This window comes from Suncus etruscus, chromosome X (assembly GCF_024139225.1).
Source record: "Suncus etruscus isolate mSunEtr1 chromosome X, mSunEtr1.pri.cur, whole genome shotgun sequence".
Lineage (NCBI taxonomy): Eukaryota > Metazoa > Chordata > Mammalia > Eulipotyphla > Soricidae > Suncus > Suncus etruscus.
Window position 1 is genome coordinate 29,195,513 of NC_064868.1, and position 20,327 is coordinate 29,215,839.

A 20,327-nucleotide genomic window follows, 5' to 3' on the forward strand; every position below is an offset into this window, starting at 1 on the left:
TCTGTTGAAGGGCATCTTGGTTGTTTCCAGAGTCTTGCTATGGTAAATAGAGCTGCAATGAATATAGGTGTAAGGAAGGGGTTTTTGTATTGTATTTTTGTGTTCCTAGGGTATATTCCTAGGAGTGGTATAGCTGGATCGTATGGGAGCTCGATTTCCAGTTTTTGGAGGAATCTCCATATCGCTTTCCATAAAGGTTGAACTAGACAGCATTCCCACCAGCAGTGGATAAGAGTTCCTTTCTCTCCACATCCCCGCCAACACTGTTTATTCTCATTCTTTGTGATGTGTGCCATTCTCTGGGGTGTGAGGTGGTATCTCATCGTTGTTTTGATTTGCATCTCCCTGATGATTAGTGATGTGGAACATTTTTTCATGTGTCTTTTGGCCATGCGTATTTCTTCTTTGTCAAAGTGTCTGTTCATTTCTTCTCCCCATTTTTTGATGGGGTTAGATGTTTTTTTCTTGTAAAGTTCTGTCAGTGCCTTGTATATTTTGGAGATTAGCCCCTTATCTGATGGGTATTGGGTGAATAGTTTCTCCCACTCAGTGGGTGGCTCTTGTATCCTGGGCACTATTTCCTTTGAGGTGCAGAAGCTTCTCAGCTTAATATATTCCCATCTGTTAATCTCTGCTTTCACTTGCTTGGAGAGTGCAGTTTCCTCCTTGAAGATGCCTGTAATGTCCTGTAGTGTTTTGCCTATGTGCTGTTCTATATATCTTATGGTTTTGGGGCTGATATCGAGGTCTTTAATCCATTTGGATTTTACCTTTGTACATGATGTTAGCTGGGGGTCTAAGTTTAATTTTTTGCAAGTGGCTATCCAATTGTGCCAACACCACTTGTTGAAGAGGCTTTCCCTGCTCCATTTAGGATTTCCTGCTCCTTTATCAAAAATTAGATGGTTGTACGTCTGGGGAACATTTTCTGAGTATTCAAGCCTATTCCACTGATCTGAGGACCTATCCTTATTCCAATACCATGCTGTTTTGATAACTGTTGCTTTGTAGTACAGTTTAAAGTTGGGAAAAGTAATTCCTCCCATATTCTTTTTCCCAATGATTGCTTTAGCTATTCGAGGGTGTTTATTGTTCCAAATGAATTTCAAAAGTGTCTGATCCACTTCTTTGAAGAATGTCATGGGTATCTTTAGAGGGATGGCATTAAATCTGTATAATGCCTTGGGGAGTATTGACATTTTGATGATGTTAATCCTGCCAATCCATGAGCAGGGTATGTGTTTCCATTTCCGTGTGTCCTCTCTTATTTCTTGGAGCAGAGTTTTATAGTTTTCTTTGTATAGGTCCTTCACATATTTAGTCAAGTTGATTCCAAGATATTTGAGTTTGTGTGGTACTATTGTGAATGGGGTTGTTTTCTTAATGTCCATTTCTTCTTTATTACTGTTGGTGTATAGAAAGGCCATTGATTTTTGTGTGTTAATTTTGTAGCCTGCCACCTTGCTATATGAGTCTATTGTTTCTAGAAGCTTTTTGATAGAGTCTTTAGGGTTTTCTAAGTAGAGTATCATGTCATCTGCAAACAGTGAGAGCTTGACTTCTTCCTTTCCTATCTGGATTCCCTTGATATCCTTTTCTTGCCTAATCGCTATAGCAAGTACTTCCAGTGCTATGTTGAATAGGAGTGGTGAGAGAGGACAGCCTTGTCTTGTGCCAGAATTTAGAGGGAAGGCTTTCAGTTTTTCTCCATTGAGGATAATATTTGCCACTGGCTTGTGGTAGATGGCCTTCACTATATTGAGAAAGGTTCCCTCCATTCCCATCTTGCTGAGAGTTTTGATCGAGAATGGGTGTTGGACCTTATCAAATGCTTTCTCTGCATCTATTGATATGATCATGTGGTTTTTATTTTTCTTGTTATTGATGTTGTGTATTATGTTGATAGATTTACGGATGTTAAACCAGCCTTGCATTCCTGGGATGAAACCTACTTGATCGTAGTGGATGATCTTCTTAACGAGGCATTGAATCCTATTTGCCAGGATTTTGTTGAGGATCTTTGCATCTGCATTCATCAGTGATATTGGTCTGTAATTTTCTTTTTTGGTAGCGTCTCTGTCTGGTTTAGGTATCAAGGTGATGTTGGCTTCATAAAAGCTATTTGGAAGTGTTTCTGTTTGTTCAATTTCATGAAAGAGTCTTGCCAAGATTGGCAGTAGTTCCTCTTGGAAAGTTTGATAGAATTCATTAGTGAATCCATCTGGACCTGGGGTTTTGTTTTTTGGCAGACATTTGATTACTGTTTTAATTTCATCAATGGTGATGGGGGTGTTTAGATATGCTACATCCTCTTCCTTCAACCGTGGAAGATTATAAGAGTCCAAGAATTTATCCATTTCTTCCAGGTTCTCATTTTTAGTGGCGTAGAGTTTTTCAAAGTAGTTTCTGATTACCCTTTGAATCTCTGTCATATCAGTAGTGATCTCTCCTTTTTCATTCCTGATACGAGTTATCAAGTTTCTCTCTCTCTCTTTCTTTGTTAGGTTTGCCAGTGGTCTATCAATCTTGTTTATTTTTTCAAAGAACCAACTTCTGCTTTCGTTGATCTTTCGGATTGTTTTTTGAGTTTCCACTTCGTTGATTTCTGCTCTCAGCTTTGTTATTTCCTTCTGTCTTCCTATTCTTGGGTCCTTTTGTTGAGCATTTTCTAGTTCTATTAGCTGTGTCATTAAGCTACTCAGGTAAGCTCCTTCTTCCTTCCTGATGTGTGCTTGCAAAGCTATAAATTTTCCTCTCAGTACTGCTTTTGCTGTGTCCCATAAGTTCTGAGAGTTTGTGTCTTTATTGTCATTTGTTTCCAGGAACCTTTTTATTTCCTCCTTGATTTCATCTCGGACCCACTGGTTATTGAGCATGAGGCTGTTTAACTTCCAGGTGTTAAAGTGTTTCTTCTGAGTCCCTTTGGAGTTCACAAATAATTTCAGAGCCTTGTGGTCAGCGAAGGTAGTCTGCAAAATTTCTATCCTCTTGATCTTATGGAGGTATGTTTTATGTGCCAGCATGTAGTCTATCCTGGAGAATGTCCCATGTACATTGGAGAAGAATGTGTATCCAGGTTTCTGGGGATGGAGTGTCCTATATATATCCACTAGGCCTCTTTCTTCCATTTCTCTCCTCAGGTCTAGTATATTCTTGTTGGGTTTCAGTCTGGTTGACCTGTCCAGTGTTGACAAAGCCGTGTTTAGGTCCCCCACAATTATTGTGTTGTTGTTGATATTATTTTTCAGATTTGTCAGCAGTTGTATTAAATATTTTGCTGGCCCCTCATTCGGTGCATATATGTTTAGGAGAGTGAATTCTTCCTGCTCTACGTACCCCTTGATTAATATAAAATGTCCGTCTTTGTCCCTTACAACCTTCCTGAGTATAAAGTTTGCATTATCTGATATTAGTATGGCCACTCCAGCTTTTTTATGGGTGTTGTTTGCTTGGATAACTTTTCTCCAGCCTTTTATTTTGAGTCTATGTTTGTTCTGACTATTCAGGTGCGTTTCTTGTAGGCAGCAGAAGGTTGGATTGAGTTTTTTGATCCATTTAGCCACTCTGTGTCTCTTAACTGGTGCATTTAGTCCATTGACGTTGAGAGAAAGAATTGTCCTGGGATTTAACGCCATCTTTATTTCAAAATTTGGTGTGTCTTTTGGGTAGTCTTGTCTTAGATTAGGTCTTTCAGTTTTTCTCTTAAGACTGGTTTTGTGTCTGTGAAGTTTCTGAGCTGTTTTTTGTCTGTGAAACCATGTATTCTTCCATCAAACCGGAAAGTGAGTTTTGCTGGGTATAGTATTCTGGGTGAAGCATTCATTTCATTCAGTCTTGTCACAATATCCCACCACTGCTTTCTGGCATTGAGCGTTTCTGGTGACAGGTCTGCTGTAAATCTCAGGGAAGCTTGCTTGAACATGATTTCCCCTTTTGATCTTGCTGTTTTCAGAATTCTGTCTCTATCTGTGGGATTTGTCATTGTGACTAGGATGTGTCTTGGGGTGGTTTTTCTGGGGTCTCTTTTGGTTGGTACTCTTCGGGCATGCAGGATTTGATCACATATATTCTTTAGCTCTGGAAGTTTCTCTTTAATGATGTTCTTGACCATTGATTCTTCCTGGAAATTTTCTTCCTGGGTCTCTGGGACTCCAATGATTCTTAAGTTGTTTCTGTTGATCTTATCATAGACTTCTATTTTCGTCTGTTCCCATTCTTTGACTAATTTTTCCATTGTCTGCTCATTTGCTTTAAGTTTTTTGTCCAATCTCTCCTGCTGTATGGAATTGTTATGTATCTCATCTTCCACAGCACCAAGTCTATTCTCAGCTTCTGATACCCTGTCCCAGAGCTTATCCATTTTGTCATTCACTTCGTTTACTGAGTTTTTCAGGCCTGTTAGTTGACATGTTATTTCAGTTTGGAGTTTTGTCATTTCTGCCTTCATATTTTCTTGGTTCTTATTAGTGTTCTGTTCAACTCGATCCATGGTTTCTTGGAGTCTGTTGAGCACCTTCCATATTGCTAGTCTAAAGTCCTTATCTGAGAGGTTGATTAGTTGTTCAGTCATTATCTGGTCCTCAGAATTGTCATCTTCATTCTCTATGTCTGATGCTGGCCTGCGCTGTTTCCCCATTGTCACATTTGTATTGTGGGTTTTTCTACGTGTTGTAGTGGTATTCATTGTCTATATGATGTAGGAGGCTATTTATTCTTACATCCAATAAAGGTGTGCTTTATTTAAGCTTAGAAAAAGACATTTAAGTAGGTCCATTGAGGTAGAGATGACCTGTTTTCAAAGGTTTCCCGGTTGGGGAGTGTATATATTTATTCTGGGATGAGCAAAGAAAACAGTTGTGTGGTGTGTTAGATATTAAATATCCCTTTGGATCGCTGCTTCCCAATTACTGTGCCAGAAACAGCTTTTCTCAGCAGACCTTCCTGATAGAGTATAGTTAACTGCTTTTGGCCCTGGGTCTGAAGCAGGCCATTTGTCTCTCCCTGCTCCCCTGTAGTTGTTCTTCATCTGTCTAGTAATTTTTCCCCTCCCTTTTAGCATTATCTTCATCAATGTTGTTTCTCTTAAATGTTTACCTCACTTCACCCACCCGCTACTCCCATTTTCCAAAAGTGTTTTCCTTCCCAAACCTTCCAGCCTTTTAGTGGTCAGTGTACCTTGCTGTCTTCTAAGTATTACTTGAAAGGCTAGAAATGACTTAGTGGTAGAGAGTATGCCTAGCATCTGTGGGGCTCTGGTTTGATCTTAAGTGCTATTTAAAAGGGTTTGAGTTTACTATACACATAAACCAAACGGATGAGCACAAAATTACCCAAATGGTTTAAAATGACCAAAGAAATAGGGGAGATTTACTAATTTCAATCATGTTGGCTGGCACATTTTTTTTTGTTTCTTTTTAATTTTGTGGGGGAGACCAAACTCTAGTGCACTCAGGCATCACCCATGGTGAGCTTGGGGGGGCATATGTGGTAGTAAGGAGGAAAGTTGGGTCGGTCACAGGCAAGGCAAGGTCACAGGCAAGGCAAGGCAAGGCAAGGCAAGGCAAGGTCACGGTCACTGTGCCCTATTAAGAATTTTTGTTTATTATAAAAGAAGACAATTGAATAAGAGTATTTGTTTTTTTTTTTACCTATTTTTCCAAACTTATATGTTATTGAAGACTTTTCTTTTTCTGAGAGTGAGTTTAAAATTCTCTATGATAAATAATTCATCATTCAGAGTGTTGCAATTTTCAACATTGCTCATCTTTTTTTGCCTTTAAATATTTCCCCTACTAGTTAACCCCTGGCCAATGATTAAACCTTGTGTAATCATCAGTTGAGATCTGAAGGAACTTGAGCTCATCTATCTATCTTTTTGGAACTGGGTAATGTTTTATGTCATAAAACTACCTAAACATCCAGAATATATTTGCCTTTTCACAACAAAAGCTTGTGTTTTTCTGGTTTTGCTTTAGGGAAAAACAATATTTCCCTTTTCCCTAACCTAGAATATTTATCTTATTTTTCATTAGTTTGTTTTTTACATGATTGAATGTCTTTAAAGATCTTTAGTCCTGGGTAGAGAAATACTGCCAAATTAGGCAATTATTAAACTCTTACATCTGGTCAAGTTAAAAAGAAACAAAATGATACTTAAGATTTGAGGCTTCCTGTTTCTAAGACTTCTTCATATTCTGATTAGATATATGAATCCATCCTAGTTCATCTTAGCTTTTTGTCTTAGAGGTATATTTTTCCACATAGACTTTGGGATCAAATCTTGACTTTCTCACTTACCTTGTTCTGTGCCTATTTCTTTAGTAGTTCAACTAGAGAAATTAGAAATTTTGTACTTACAAGCTGGAAGTTACGATTGATAAATACATGCATGGTACTATAAACAGTGCCTGAAAGATGTTAAGACCAGCCATTCTAAGCTTTACCACCCATCACTCTGAATTAGCTGGGAATAGCAGATGAAATGATTGATTTCTATGTAAATGGTATTCTTAGGGAAAGTGCACAGCTTACCTAACAGGATACATTTCTGGCAGTCATTGGCATTTATACCCATATATATGTATATATGTATATATATATACACAGATACATATAATTATATGTGGTATTTCTGCATGGATATAGGTAGGTATGGTTTTCCTTTGCCCTCATCTGATTTCTATTGTAAGTGTCATCAGTTGAAGGGTCAGTTGTCAATATAATCTCATCTCCTTTGGAGATAACCTCTTACCTGCTTAGTTAATAGCTTAACTTTTGGCAGCTGGTAACTCAGCAATGAAAGGTTTTACTACTGTTGTTTTTTTTTTTATGTGAGGAAAGCAACCTAAATAACACCTTGTAAGACTGTTAGCAGCCCTTGCTTATGTTGGTTCCAGAATCTGGAGCCTTACCTTCCTCTCACTTCCTGTCAGCAGAAACTCCTACTCCTAACGAACCACACCAGAGAAGATACATTGTTGGCCTAGATGATAGTCATTTTTACTCCATACATAATTTTCCTTCTCAGGGTTCTCAGCATAATTTCTTGAACACTGTTACTTCATCACTAAACTAACCTTGGAATAGGGACATGAATGCAACTGCACTTACCTTCACTCTTGAAAACGTATGTTTTTTTTTTCCAGAACTAAACTGTCAGGCATTAATTGGATGTGACTAACACAAGTGGAACCTCAGATCATCCAAGTTGTTTTTGTTGTCACCTATTCACTGGATGCTCTGAAATACTTAAGTCTATTTTGCTTGGTCTAAGTATGGAGCATGTCTAGTTAGAACCAAGCTATTCACTGTTCTGGAATCTTCCTTAGCGTCCATTGCCTTATGCTTTCCAAATTACTTCAGAACCTGGAAGCTTCCTTTTTCCTTTTGACACACTATTCCTTTGTAAGTTGGGGCCACACTCAGTGATATTTAGGGATTTCTCCTGGTTCTGCACTCAGTTCACTCCTGGTAGCCTCAGAGTATGATATGGGACACCAGGGATTGGTGTCTGTTATGTGCAAGACAAGTTCCCTACTCGCTATGCCTTATGCTCTGTATTATATCTCCAGCCCTGATATACTATCCCTTTCCAGAAACTGCCTTCACCTCTTGATACCCTGCCAGGAAAGTGCTTTCTTGGAGGCCCTGCCTTCCCAAAGCAGCCCGTTGATGCCTTTCTGTGGATGACTCCAAGTAGGGATGATTACATACCCCGCAGCATTCATTTTTTTGGTGGGGGGCCACACCCGGTGGTACTCAGGGGTTATTCCTGGCTCTGTGCTCTGAAATCTCTTCTGGCTCAGGGGACCATATGGGATGCCAGGGATTGAACCCAGATCTGTCCTGAGTCAGCCACATGCAAGGTAAATGCCCTACCATTGTGCTATCAATCTGGCCCCCTCTCAGTGGTCCTTTCTAATGTGCATCAAGGATGTACATCACTCAGCCTTTTTTTCAGTTCAAGAATTGCATGAGTAGTCACTAACCATGTGAGCTCTTTTCCTAACTAGAGCACATAGAAATTTCCTGATAAGAAAGAGTCCTCGTGAGCAAGAGGCAGGTATTTGCCTGGCCTTTGTCCATATGATACGATTGAGCTCTGTTCCCTTTCATTCTATGTCTCTTTCCATTTTCTATGCGCAAGTAGAGCCATATTCATGTTGAGGAACTTTCCCAAGGGATCTACCTATTCGTATTCCTACGCAGTCCACAAGAGAACTCAAATCTTGACTCTGGCCATCTCTAGCATGAATTGCCATTATTTCTCCTAATGCTCCAGCCGCTCCAGTTTCTCCTGGCCCTTCAGTTCCAGCTGCCGTTGTTCCCTCTGGCTCTTCGGTTCCAGCTCCTGGCCCTTCCTCAGGTATTGGTGCTCTGGCTCTTCGGTTCCCAGCCTGCCAATGCAGACATTTTGGAGGAATGACCACAGCTGCTAGAGCTGTGTCTGACACTCCTTATGATCATTCTCAGAAATTACCTCCACTAGTTTTCTAGCTTGGGGTTTCTTTGCTTTTGGTCTCTTGTTCTGCAAATCTAATTCTGTCATCTTAACTTCTTTAATGATTTTTAATTCAATTAATTGTGAGCATTTGTGAATTGCTTAATAGTTTATCCACCACTGACTTTTTTTCTTATTAGCAGTTTTACTAATTTATCCTATGTATTCTAATTGCCTTAAACTCTTTGGGCTCAAAAATAAATATTACGACAACCTTCTGTGATCCTGGAATAATGAAAAGAGGTGATCTAGAGGAACTTCCTGATTTCATTGCCAGAAATACAGGTCAAGAAGGTTAGCAAGGCTTGCTTGAGTCACATTGATCATTCATAGCAAAGCCAGATAGAAAGCTTTGGCCTCCTCATTTCATGTAGTTGAGTATTTGATTGGTGTGTGGATGTGTGCATTGCATTATATCAATACTTCTTGGCCCTTTGGCTACCAGCAAATTTTTATGTGCGAAGGAGAGGAACCAATTACTGAAATGGTCCTTATCAAGAGTATGGGAGTCACCAAGTCACTGGAAGTCAGGCTTCTGCCTAGAGACCATTGAACCTAAATGTAAACACACTGGACCTGGACTGTGTATTGCAATTTGCCACCTGATTTTAATGTGCTTTCTGGGTCCCGGATACTGCTGCATGTCAATTTGTGTTCCTTAGAGTAGGGAACCCATTAAAGAGGCATATATTGCTGGGCCCTATCCCTAGATCTTCGTGGGAATAGATCTGGGTATGACCCAAAAACCAAAAACCAAAAAAAAAAAATCCATCGAAAGTGTAGGAAAACCCTATTATGTAAAAATTTTAGAGCATTCATGTCCTTTATTAAGTACTATTTAAAAAACACATTTTGTTCTAAAGAGATAGGGTAGAGCACTTCCCTTGCATGCAACTGGCCCAGGTTAGATTCCTGGCATCCAATATGGTTCCTTGAGTACCATCAAGAGTAATTACTGCATGTAGAAAGGAGTAAATTCTGACCATTTCTGGGTGTGTCCCTCAAGGTAAAAAATAATTAAATGATACATTTTACATCATGATTATGTTTCAGCAAACAAGTAAACAGAAATTTCACAAATTCCATTCTCTATTTTAATCTTTTGCTGCTATGTTCTGGGGCCACATGAGGTGGTGCTTAGGGGTTAGTCATGGCTCTATTTAGGGATCTCTTCTGGCAATCCTAAGAGGAGGACCTTATGGACTATCAGGGATTGATCCCTAGTTGGCCACATGCAGGGCAGTTCTAATAATTTATTTAATGGATTTTAGCCTTTATCCCACTTGAGATCGAAAGATGAAGGTTATTTTTTAAATTTAATTTTATTTTATTGAAACCATTGTGATCTACAAAATCCTTCATAGTTGTTTTTCAGACATACAATAAATCAGGGCCAATCCCACCACCAGTGTCTACCTCCCTCCACAATGTTCCCAGAGTATATCCCATACCACCACCCTTTGCTCCCCAGCCTGCCAGTATAAAATTTATACTGTATAAATTAAAGCATAAGATTTAAAATTTAGATTATTAAGAGTTTGAGTCTCGGGCCGGGCGGTGGCGCTAGAGGTAAGGTGCCTGCCTTGCCTGTGCTAACCTTGGACGGACCACCGTTCGATCCCCCGGCATCCCATATGGTCCCCCAAGCCAGGAGCAACTTCTGAGCGCATAGCCAGGAGTAACCCCTGAGCGTTACCGGGTGTGGCCCAAAAAACAAAAAACAAAACAAAAAAAAAAAGAGTTTGAGTCTCTTGATCCCATTGCTGTTGACTTTGGCTTGGGTAATTCTGTCTTTTTTTTAAATCCACCAATGCACGTGACACCGTTTTTTAAATAATAATAGAAATAAAATCCCATTTTATTTAAAAAATTTTAGTTGAATTTTTAGTTGAATCACCATGGGATACATAGTTGTGCATGACTGAGTTTCAGTCATACAATATCCAACACCAAAATCTGCACTTGTTGACATGTGGTTGTGTATTGTATCCATTACAGATTGAAAAATTCTTCTTCAAAGACCTCTAGTTTCCCTCAGTTACTTCTCTTAGGCCACCAACACCTGCTTGGGTTGCCACTTGCAAGGAAAGTCTCCTTTGGTCAGAGTGAAGACTCATGCAGTAGTGTGAGGGTGGAAAGTGGACTGGCTGCCCTTGATTTCAGAGTTTGAGGAATCTGACCAAGTCTGTTGACTGAATCCGCCACCATGCCTGTACAAGTGCTAGAAAATTACAAAAACCCCAATTCCCAGTTGAAGGAAGTATTTTTCTGAAAGGGTCCTTCTTTTATTTATGGACACAAGTTTCCAGGATCATTTGATTCTGAACTTACACTGTCCCCCTAAACGCCCCCTCCATGATTGTCATGGGTGGCTTCAGAGGTGGGCGCTTGAGCTCTTCTTGGTTGCCACAGGCGCAGCCACACATGACCATGCACAACTGAAAAGATACATGCGAACTGAACACCAACCTACTGACACCTACTTGTGCCCAACTCCATCTCTGTGGCCAAGACACGTCTCGTCTCAGGGAATGGAAGTTTTGGCAAATTTTAGAAGCCTCATGGTAGTGCACAAGGGAGGGAGAATTGGGTCCAGAGTCCTGGAGTCACTGCTTCCAGAAACAGAAGAAAGGAAACAAAGGTGAGGCTGCAAATGTACATGACTGTCACATATAGAGGCTTTTTGTGTTCCTCATCGCTCTGTGATCTCCTAATTCCTTGGTTGTGATGAGCCTTGCCTTGCCTGGTTTGCACACCAGATCTTTTAAACCAGTATGATGTTCTAAAGACTCATTTTAGTGTGAAGTAAAAATCAAGTTCAGACCACTTTTGAGGGCAGTAACAGTTAAGACACTTACAATTTATTAACATTCACTACAGTTAGGTGAGCAAAACAAGGATCTGTTGCACTTCATTGAGATGCATGATGAGGAAACTTTCATAATTCTGGTGCCTTTCAATAGATTTGGGGGCTGCTTCTTTGCAGGAGGCTGCTGATCACAGAGGAAAACTATTAAGGGACCCTTGGCAGAGGAAAGATCAGAGTTGAGTTTGGAAACTTAAGTTTGACAGCTAAAGCTCCTTGGATTCCCATTGGCTACTTTTCCCAAGTGCTACTGTGTCATCTATTTTTAATACCTTTTTTCCTCTGTAGTACAGAGTACAGAAAATAGGGCTCGGAAAAGAATACATATCTATTAAATAAATACTATATCTATTTAATGTTACCAAATAGTGGTGCATTCTTTATCTAAAAAATACCTAATAAGTTATGATGTTTAATTACTATTTACTGACTAGTGGTGCTTAATATAATTTCTAACAATCAGCGAGAAATAATGGTGATCATTAAATCCTGCTTTGGAATAATTGAAAGAAAATGGGCATTTCATACCTGAAGGCAATGCTGTATGTTTCTTAAAATGATGACAACGACGATCAGGTTGGCTACTTTGTCACAAATTGCGATAATATGATCCTCAATTATGTATTTTACACTGGCAATTGGCCTAAACTAGTCCTTAGATTTTTCTCTGCACTTAATTACACTTAGAAAATTCATGTATAAAGCATTTACATTGTTTTCATGCTATCAAAAGGATACTTGCATTATCTTGAATGAAAGATTAAAATTCTCCCTCATAAATTTATTTTCTAACAATCTACCCATTCATTTCTAATTTTCTAATTTCTGTCTTTTGATAGCTACAGCATCTTAATTGCTTGTAGAAACTAATCATTGATCTCCAGTCCTTGATTGATTGATTTCACTTGGATCTGATATTTTAATAAAGATTTCCTGTATGTTATATTTTTGTCTCTAGTGTGGCTTGATCTCAGAACACAATCTACTGTTGAAAGCCTTAGTAAAAGGATTCCAGGAAATAATAACTTTGTTAAGGTAAGAGATTGCTTCAAAGATCTGTATTTTCTTGTAGTTCTGGGACCTGAAATTATTATTCAGATCTCAATGACATCAACTTGACAAACTATTTATTGCTTGCAAAATAAAAATAAAAATTCCTTGGGGCCTAAGCAATGGCGCAAGTGATAGGGCATGTACCATATGGTCCCCCAAGCCAGGAGCAATTTCTGAGTGCATAGCCAGGAGTAACCCCTGAGCGTCACCTGCTGTGGCCCCAAACACAAAATAAACAAACATATATATATATAATTTCCACGGGCTGGGTGAGACTATTCCAGGCATCATGTTTCTAACCCCTCAGATGGATATGATGAGGCAGGGTAATGGTGGAGAAATAATACACCAAGTCAGTGAGTTAACTTTTCATTGAAGTTAGTCTGCTCTTTTCTTTATGACCTTTTCTGCCAAGTGCTGTCTATACCATGTGCTCATTCTCCAGCCTCAAGGCCAGATCCTTTCTTTATTATCCAGAACTCCACCCACCAGGGTGGGGGAAGACCCTGTAATCTAGATGGACTTTTACATATCAAAAGAAGAGGTTAGGGAAAGAGGAAATTGGGGGAAGGGTTCACTTAACAGTTGCACTCATTTACTTAACAGAACCTCAGATGTGTCCTGAGTACACCTTTTTCTTTAACACCTTCAACTCTCATCTCCTAGCCTCCTTTGTCAAAGAATGCATATTTTTCTTAACAATGCCAGGTGCCAGAGGTGGTGTTGGGGCCACACCTGGCAGTCATGGCTCTTTACTCTTGGCTCTACGCAAGAGATCACACTGGTGGAATTGAGAGAACTATACTCGGTGCCAGAGATCATATACCAAGGTTGGCCAGGTGCAAGGCAGGCACCTTATACCCTATGGTATCTCTCTGGTCCTTCAATGCTCCTTTAGGTTACTTCACCCCCCCCCCCGTTTTTTTTTTTTTTTTTTGGCCACACCTGGCAATGCTCAGGGTTTACTCCTGACTCTACACTTGGGAATTATTCTGGTGGTGCTTAGGGGACAATAATAGGATGCTAGGGTTTAAATTTAGGTAGGTCAAGTGCATAGCATGCACTTCACTTCAGTCACTGATTTCAGTTTTTTTTTCTGAAATTTTTTTATTTATACATTAGTCTTACAATGATAATTTTTAAATGAATAGTTTTGTAAGAATATAAAGTACAAAAATTTGCTAATTGTCAGATCCACACAAATCCTTAGTAAGGTTTCCTATGTAGCCTTCATTAATGCAAATCTTTGTCCATATTATTCCTACTACAGATATTAACTGTGTTTCCAAATAATAAAGCCACAATGATTTTATGCAAAGCATTATAAACCGTAATACTTGTACTGAAAAGAAATCTGGGTAATATAAAAATATGAAAGAATGTGCAGAGCAGGCATTCTATTGGCAGCTTGTCGAATCTCATCAAATCTTTTTTGGTGTAGTTTTCAGTCATTACTTTCAAGGAGCACAGAGCACATGCATGATTTCAGTTTTTATACTATGAATGCCCATAAGAGATGAAGAAGAAAATATAGTTCATTTATGCGTTTAGGTGATTTGTATTATTTTAATTTTTTTTACTTTCGTCAATTCACTTAAATAAATTTGGTGTTTAGCAAACTTTCTCTAGTAGAATTGATAAAAACCATGAGTTTCCTTTTAAAGTAGTTAAATCTACATTCCCTTCACTCAGCTGCATTTAAGCAACACATTATTAATTGTATTATGTAGAACAGTTCACTGCCTTTGAGCTCTATTTTGAGCTCTATTTTACTCTCCACTAAATTATATTGGTGTTTGCATTTATGTATGGAAATATGTATCCCACACAAACACATTGTCACTAATTTAAAAAATCACTTACCTGTAATAATAGATAAATAGAAGAGGTTTGTAAATAGGTTTTTTTTTGCACATAATGCTAACTCAGCACAAAAGTTAACCTTTATGTCTTTACTAGATCCTATGATGTTCTGTCATTCAACTTCCTCTTATCTTGCTACGTGGCTGGTCTTTGACCTGCAAACAGATTGCTCTGATCTTTGTTCATGAACATGCATTTATATGCATTGAGATAGGAAAGCTAATTTTGTCCATAATAGAGTGCAATTGCTAGGACCATTGAATATTTTGCTGTTTGTTGAGGCATTTTTTTTTTTTTTTGGTTTTTGGGCCACACCCGTTGACGCTCAGGGGTTACTCCTGGCTATGCGCTCAGAGGTCACTCCTGGCTTGGGGGACCATATGGGACGCCGGGGGATCAACCGCGGTCCGTCCTAGGCTAGCGCAGGCAAGGCAGGCACCTTACCTCCAGCGCCACCGCCCGGCCCCTTGTTGAGGCATTTTAAGGGGAGGGGTCAAGTAGTATTTTAAACTGTTACAGATTTAATTTGATGGCTGATTTTTCTTTTTTAGTCCAAGACAGGCCTTCCACTTAGCACTTACTTCAGTGCTGTGAAACTTCGCTGGCTCCTTGACAATGTGGAAACCATTCAGAAGGCTGTGCAAGAAGATAGAGCACTTTTTGGGACAATAGATTCCTGGCTTATTTGGGTAGGTTGAATATAGAGTGTATATGGAGGATAATTTTCAGAAAAGTTTATACTGCCTTCCTACTGTTGTTTTTTTATTAAGAACACAAGCTTTTTTTTGGTAGCAATATTAAGAAAAAACATATTTCAGCCTCTATGGGAAAGGCAAATTTTACCTACTTCATAGTTTGTCCTTGTTTTACTAAAACAATGATGAACGATTACCGAAACCATATCTCCTATTTGTTACCCTTATAATTAGTTAAGTAACTTTAGTAACCAATAACTTAGATACCTTTTATTTTATTACCATTAATGTACTTTCTACTAGCCATTTTGGGGAAGAAATTACTAGTTAACATGATTAAAAACCTGTGGACTTTTAAAAATCATTCTTAACATTACACAGTTGTCACATAAATCAAGCTTTAATACAAAAAATTCTAGTGGAAGTTTCTGATATTATCTGTTTGGCCTAACCTGAACATGACTGAGTACTCCTGAACATTTCAAATATTTCCTAACTAGGGTTCAGAGACAGAAAAGTGTGGGTAAAGTGCATGCCTTGCATGTGCTCAATCTGGGTTCAAACCCTGCCACCCCAGAGGGAGAGAGAGATACACAGAATAGTCTCACTCATCTATGGGTTTTAAGAAAAATAAAAGTCATTTTTGCAACAATCCTCAGAGACAATGAAAGGAGGGCTGGAACTTCCAGCTCACTTCATGAAGTTCGCCACAAAGAGTGGTGAGTGCAGTTATAGAAATAACTACACTGATAACTACCATAATCATGTGATTGAATGAGAGAACTGGAAAGCCTGTCTAGAGTATAGGTAGGGGTGGGGTTGAATGGAGGGAGATTTGGGACATTGGTGGTAGGAATGTTGCACTGGTGAAGGGCGGGTGTTCTTTACAGGACTGAAACCTAATCACAATTATATTTGTAATCAAGATGTTTTAATAAAGAAAAAAGAAAAAAGATTGTCTGGGGGACATGCGAATAGTCTCCTTGTCCCTTGTCGGCTGCATGCAAGGCAAACGCCATACTGCTGTGCTATCGTTCTAGCCCCAACTCTGGCAAGACTTATTTCAGCTTTCTCTTTCTTCCCATAGATAATCTTTGAACAAATTCCAAGCATATAAACAAAAACTTAATCATTAAGCACATCCATTTCAACACTCAAGGGTTCTTCAAGGGAATCTTGTTCATATATATATTCCCTTGACAGAACCACAGAGCATGTCTCTTGGAACCATTCTCAGCTAGTGGTACCATCTCTACCCTGCTCTTTGCTTGGCCAGGCAGGATCTGCTTTGTGTCACAACTAGCATGTCCTAGTGTTGAAGGAATTCTAGAAATTGCATCAAACATTAAGAGGGTAGGATGTGGGAATTAGGAGCTACAGGAGATTCAAGAACATACTTGCCTATGTCCTCCCAACTGATTTTCTTTTCTTGCCTCTTATTACCTTCCACTCAAGGAAAAGGCAGTTTAGGCACGAAAGGAATTACACTTGAAATTTTCAAACACTTCTCACAGTGCATGTATCTGTTCATCATCAATAACTGGGTTCAAGGAATTGTCTCAGAGTGCAGACAAGATACTACAGTATATTTGACTTTGCCCAATTTAGTAGAAGAGAAGAGGATGGAAACCCTGGGGGTAGATGGGGAAATGCTCTGTCTCTCTGAGTTCTTCTCAGGCTGCAGGGGCAATGAGATAGCATCAGGCAGGTTACTAGGCAAAGGGAAAATGTTGGCTAACACATTCATTGAGATTTTGCAAATTCCAAAGAAATATCTGGTGGGCCTGGATTATTGATCTTGTATGTGGGACTGGAAATATCAAAAGAGAAAAGATTTCATGTAACAATGTTTGCTTCTTTACTCCCTTTAAAAAGGAACTTCTCATAGGGGCTAGAGCAGTAAGTAATACAGTGGGCCCAGCATATGCCTTGCATATGGCCAAACTGGGCTCAATATTGGTTCCTGAGCACCCCCATATTGATCCCTGAACACGACCAGGATTGACCCCTGAGCCCAGAGCCAGCAGTAAATTCTCAGCTCCTAAAACAACACACAAATCTAAAAATATTGTTTCTCAGTTTAATGACTTGTTTGCTAAGTGCACTTTATAAACCTTCTAGTGAACTCTTCTAAGTCTTAAAAATAGAAAGCAGTGATTAAGCTTCTTTGATTAGGAGACTTACAAAGGACTGATGTGGAGGCATTGACAAGCACTTCTTAGCCACTGGCTCCTTCAGTGCTTTCTTTGGGGTACTGTCACAGGCAGTGACACTAAGGGATTATGCCCTTTTTTTTAATTCAGGGGTCTCTTCTTGTGAAGCTCGAGGAGCCATATGTTGTGCCAGGGTAACTTTCTCCTCAAACCCTCATGATTGATCCTTCTCAATTAAAGGGTCTACTCTGAGCATATTAAGAAAAGCATATCTGATTCTTTTGGGGAAACTGACCCATCAAAACTAATTCATTCATTTAAATATCCATTAAGGGGGCCGGTGAGGTGGCGCTAGAGGTAAGGTATCTGCCTTGCAAGCGCTAGCCAAGGAAGGACCGAGGTTTGATCCCCCCGGCGTCCCATATGGTCCCCCAAAGCCAGGGGCAATTTCTGAGCACTTAGCCAGGAGTAACCTGAGCATCAAATGGGTGTGGGCCCCCCCCCCCAAAAAAAACAAAAAAATATCCATTAAGAACTCTACCATAGGGGCCAGAGAGATACCATGGAGGTAAGGCGTTTACCTTTCATGCAGAAGGTCATCAGTTCGAATCCCGGTGTCCCATATGGTCCCCTGTGCCTGCCAGGAGCAATTTCTGAACACGGAGCCAGGAAAAACCCCTGAGCACTGCTGGGTGTGACCCAAAAATCACACAAAAAAGGACTCTACCATCTAATAAGGGTGCCATGTGGCTAATCTGAAATTGTATGAGCTATAGATGTAACAAATACTGTGTATTTTCAAGAGCTAGTATAAAAAAAGAAGATACACCTCAGTAATTTATATTGAAAAGCTATTTTAGATAAATCAGAATAAAATACATAGTATTGTTAAAATGATTATGTAGGTATTATTCCTGACTATGTTTTGGGGATAATATTGGATGCTGGGGATCAAGTCCATGTTGACTAGGTGGAAAGCAAGTACTTCTCTGCTGTATGATCTCTCTGGCCCCTCAGATATTATTAAAACCAATTTCACCTCCTTTATATTTTGAAAGTAAATACTAGAAGATTTATATTCAATTTATAGGTCATAGGTCATATATAAGTATTGAGCCCTGCTGAAAACTAGAAAATGAAATATATGAAATGTTCATATTTTTTAATTTATGTGCTTGATTGCTGATTACAGCTCTTAAAAATAGTTAATTTAGGGGCCGAAGAGGTGGCACTAGAGGTAAGGTGTCTGCCTTGAAAGCGCTAGCCAAGGAAGGGCCACGGTTCCATCCCCTGGCGTCCCATATGGTCCCCTCAAGCCAGGGTGATTTCTGAGCGCTTAGCCAGGAGTAACCCCTGAGCATCAAACGGGTGTGCCCCCCCAAAAAAAAACAAAAAAAATAGTTAATTTAGTTGCAAATAAGTACAAATTTCACATGTCCTTTTTTTCTGATTAGTGTTTGACAGGAGGAGTGAAGGGAGGTGTCCATTGTACGGATGTAACAAATGCAAGTAGGACTATGCTTTTCAACATACATTCTTTGGAATGGGACAAAGAACTCTGCGAGTGAGTTGTGTTTTGCCTTAAGAATATGTTTGCAAATATATTATGTCTTTATTATCTAAAGCTTTATAATCTAGAGCTCTAAGAATATGTTTGCAAATATGTATGTCTTTAAAGCTTAGTACTTTCAGATGCCAAATTTTCAGTGTTGATATCTCAGCTACAGTACACAGATCTATTTATTTATTTACTTAAAATTTTATTTATTGAAATGAGAGTGATTAACAGTCCTTTGTAATATCTTCCAGTTCCAACCATGTTACTACAAATTGCATGATTGCACCATTCCTTACAGATATGTAGTAATCTATTGTGTGTGTGTATACACACACACACATCTTCGTGATGCACTCATCTGTTGTTGAACATCTAGGTTAATTATAAGTCTTGGCAATTGTACTGAGTGCTACAATGAAAAGTGGTGTGCATATATCCTTTTGAATAGAAATCTAAACAGAAGGACGTATGGCACCTCAATTTTGAGTTTAATGAGAGTCCTCCATACTGTTTTCCATAAGGGTTGGACCAGGACGGATTCCCACCAGCAGTGGATGAGTTTTTTTCTCACCAATAACTAATCCCTGCCAAAGAGATTGTTCCCATTATTTTTGATATATGCCATTCTTACTGGTGTAAGATGATATCTCATTCTTGGCTTGATATTCTTTTTGTTTCTGAGCCACATCCAGCTATGCTCAGTCAAGGCTTACTCTTGTTTTATGATCAGGGCTCTTTTCTGTTGAGGCTCAGGGCATCATATATGGCTGTATTGATCAAACCTAAGCAAGGCAAGTGCCTTACCCCTATATGTATATTGTTTAGAGAGGCAGTTGTTACATCTCATAAGTAGACCAAATTGTCTTGCTTATTCTTCAGAGAGTAGTTTATTTTACTTCTGTGTTCTTTTCAATTTTAAGATTAGGAGATTAAGTATCAATGCATGCAGTTATTTTGCTGATTTATTACTATTCTATTAGCAAATGTATTCATTTTCTAATTATAATTCGTTTTACTTTGTTCATTTTAAGATATTTTCTTAAATAAATATTTTCCAGTGCTTATTAAAATTCTTTTGTATTCTGCCTTTGTTAATGTTTTTCAGATTTTTTGGAGTTCCATTAAAAATTCTCCCAAATGTCCGGAGTTCTTCTGAGATCTATGGCTTAATGGTAACTGTTCAGAATTAAAAAAGCTAATTGTGTTATATTTTATGCTGGGAGAGTTACAGCATTTCTATGAATATAGGTAGTATATAAAATAACAAAATTTGGTATTATATAACAACCTTATACCTTAAAATCTTAGTGCCTCCAGTTAATTTATGTATGTGTTTGTGTGTATGTGTGTGTATATATATATATATTCTCCCCTCCCTTTGGTTGGTTGGTTTGTTTTTTTTGCCACACCCAGTGAAGTTTATTGGTTCTGCACTGAGAATTCACTTCTAGTAGGTTCAAGGAAACTGTGAACCTGGGTTTGCTTTGGGCAAGGCAAGTGTCTATCCCAATTTTATATGTTATGGACTCTAATTGGCTGTTTTGGAAAGAGTAGTCTTGTAACATATTTTTGGCTTATTGTGCCACACCCAGAGGTGCTCAGAGGTTATTCCTGGCTCTGCACTTAGAAATTACTTCTG

General features: G+C 38.9%; 1 protein-coding gene across 3 annotated transcripts in view; it reads left to right on the top strand.

Moving 5' to 3' along the window:
* Positions 1-20,327, top strand: part of GK (glycerol kinase) — a 78,065-nt gene that overhangs the window by 28,428 nt on the left and 29,310 nt on the right. For 2 of the 3 annotated variants that reach the window (XM_049766747.1, XM_049766748.1), the window contains exons 5-8: positions 12,325-12,401; positions 14,834-14,971; positions 18,585-18,694; positions 19,794-19,860. In XM_049766747.1, the coding sequence (XP_049622704.1) occupies positions 12,325-12,401; positions 14,834-14,971; positions 18,585-18,694; positions 19,794-19,860 (392 nt within the window). Of the gene's footprint in view, positions 1-8,281; positions 8,366-12,324; positions 12,402-14,833; positions 14,972-18,584; positions 18,695-19,793; positions 19,861-20,327 lie in introns of all 3 variants that reach the window. The other variant, XM_049766749.1, reaches the window with a different exon arrangement.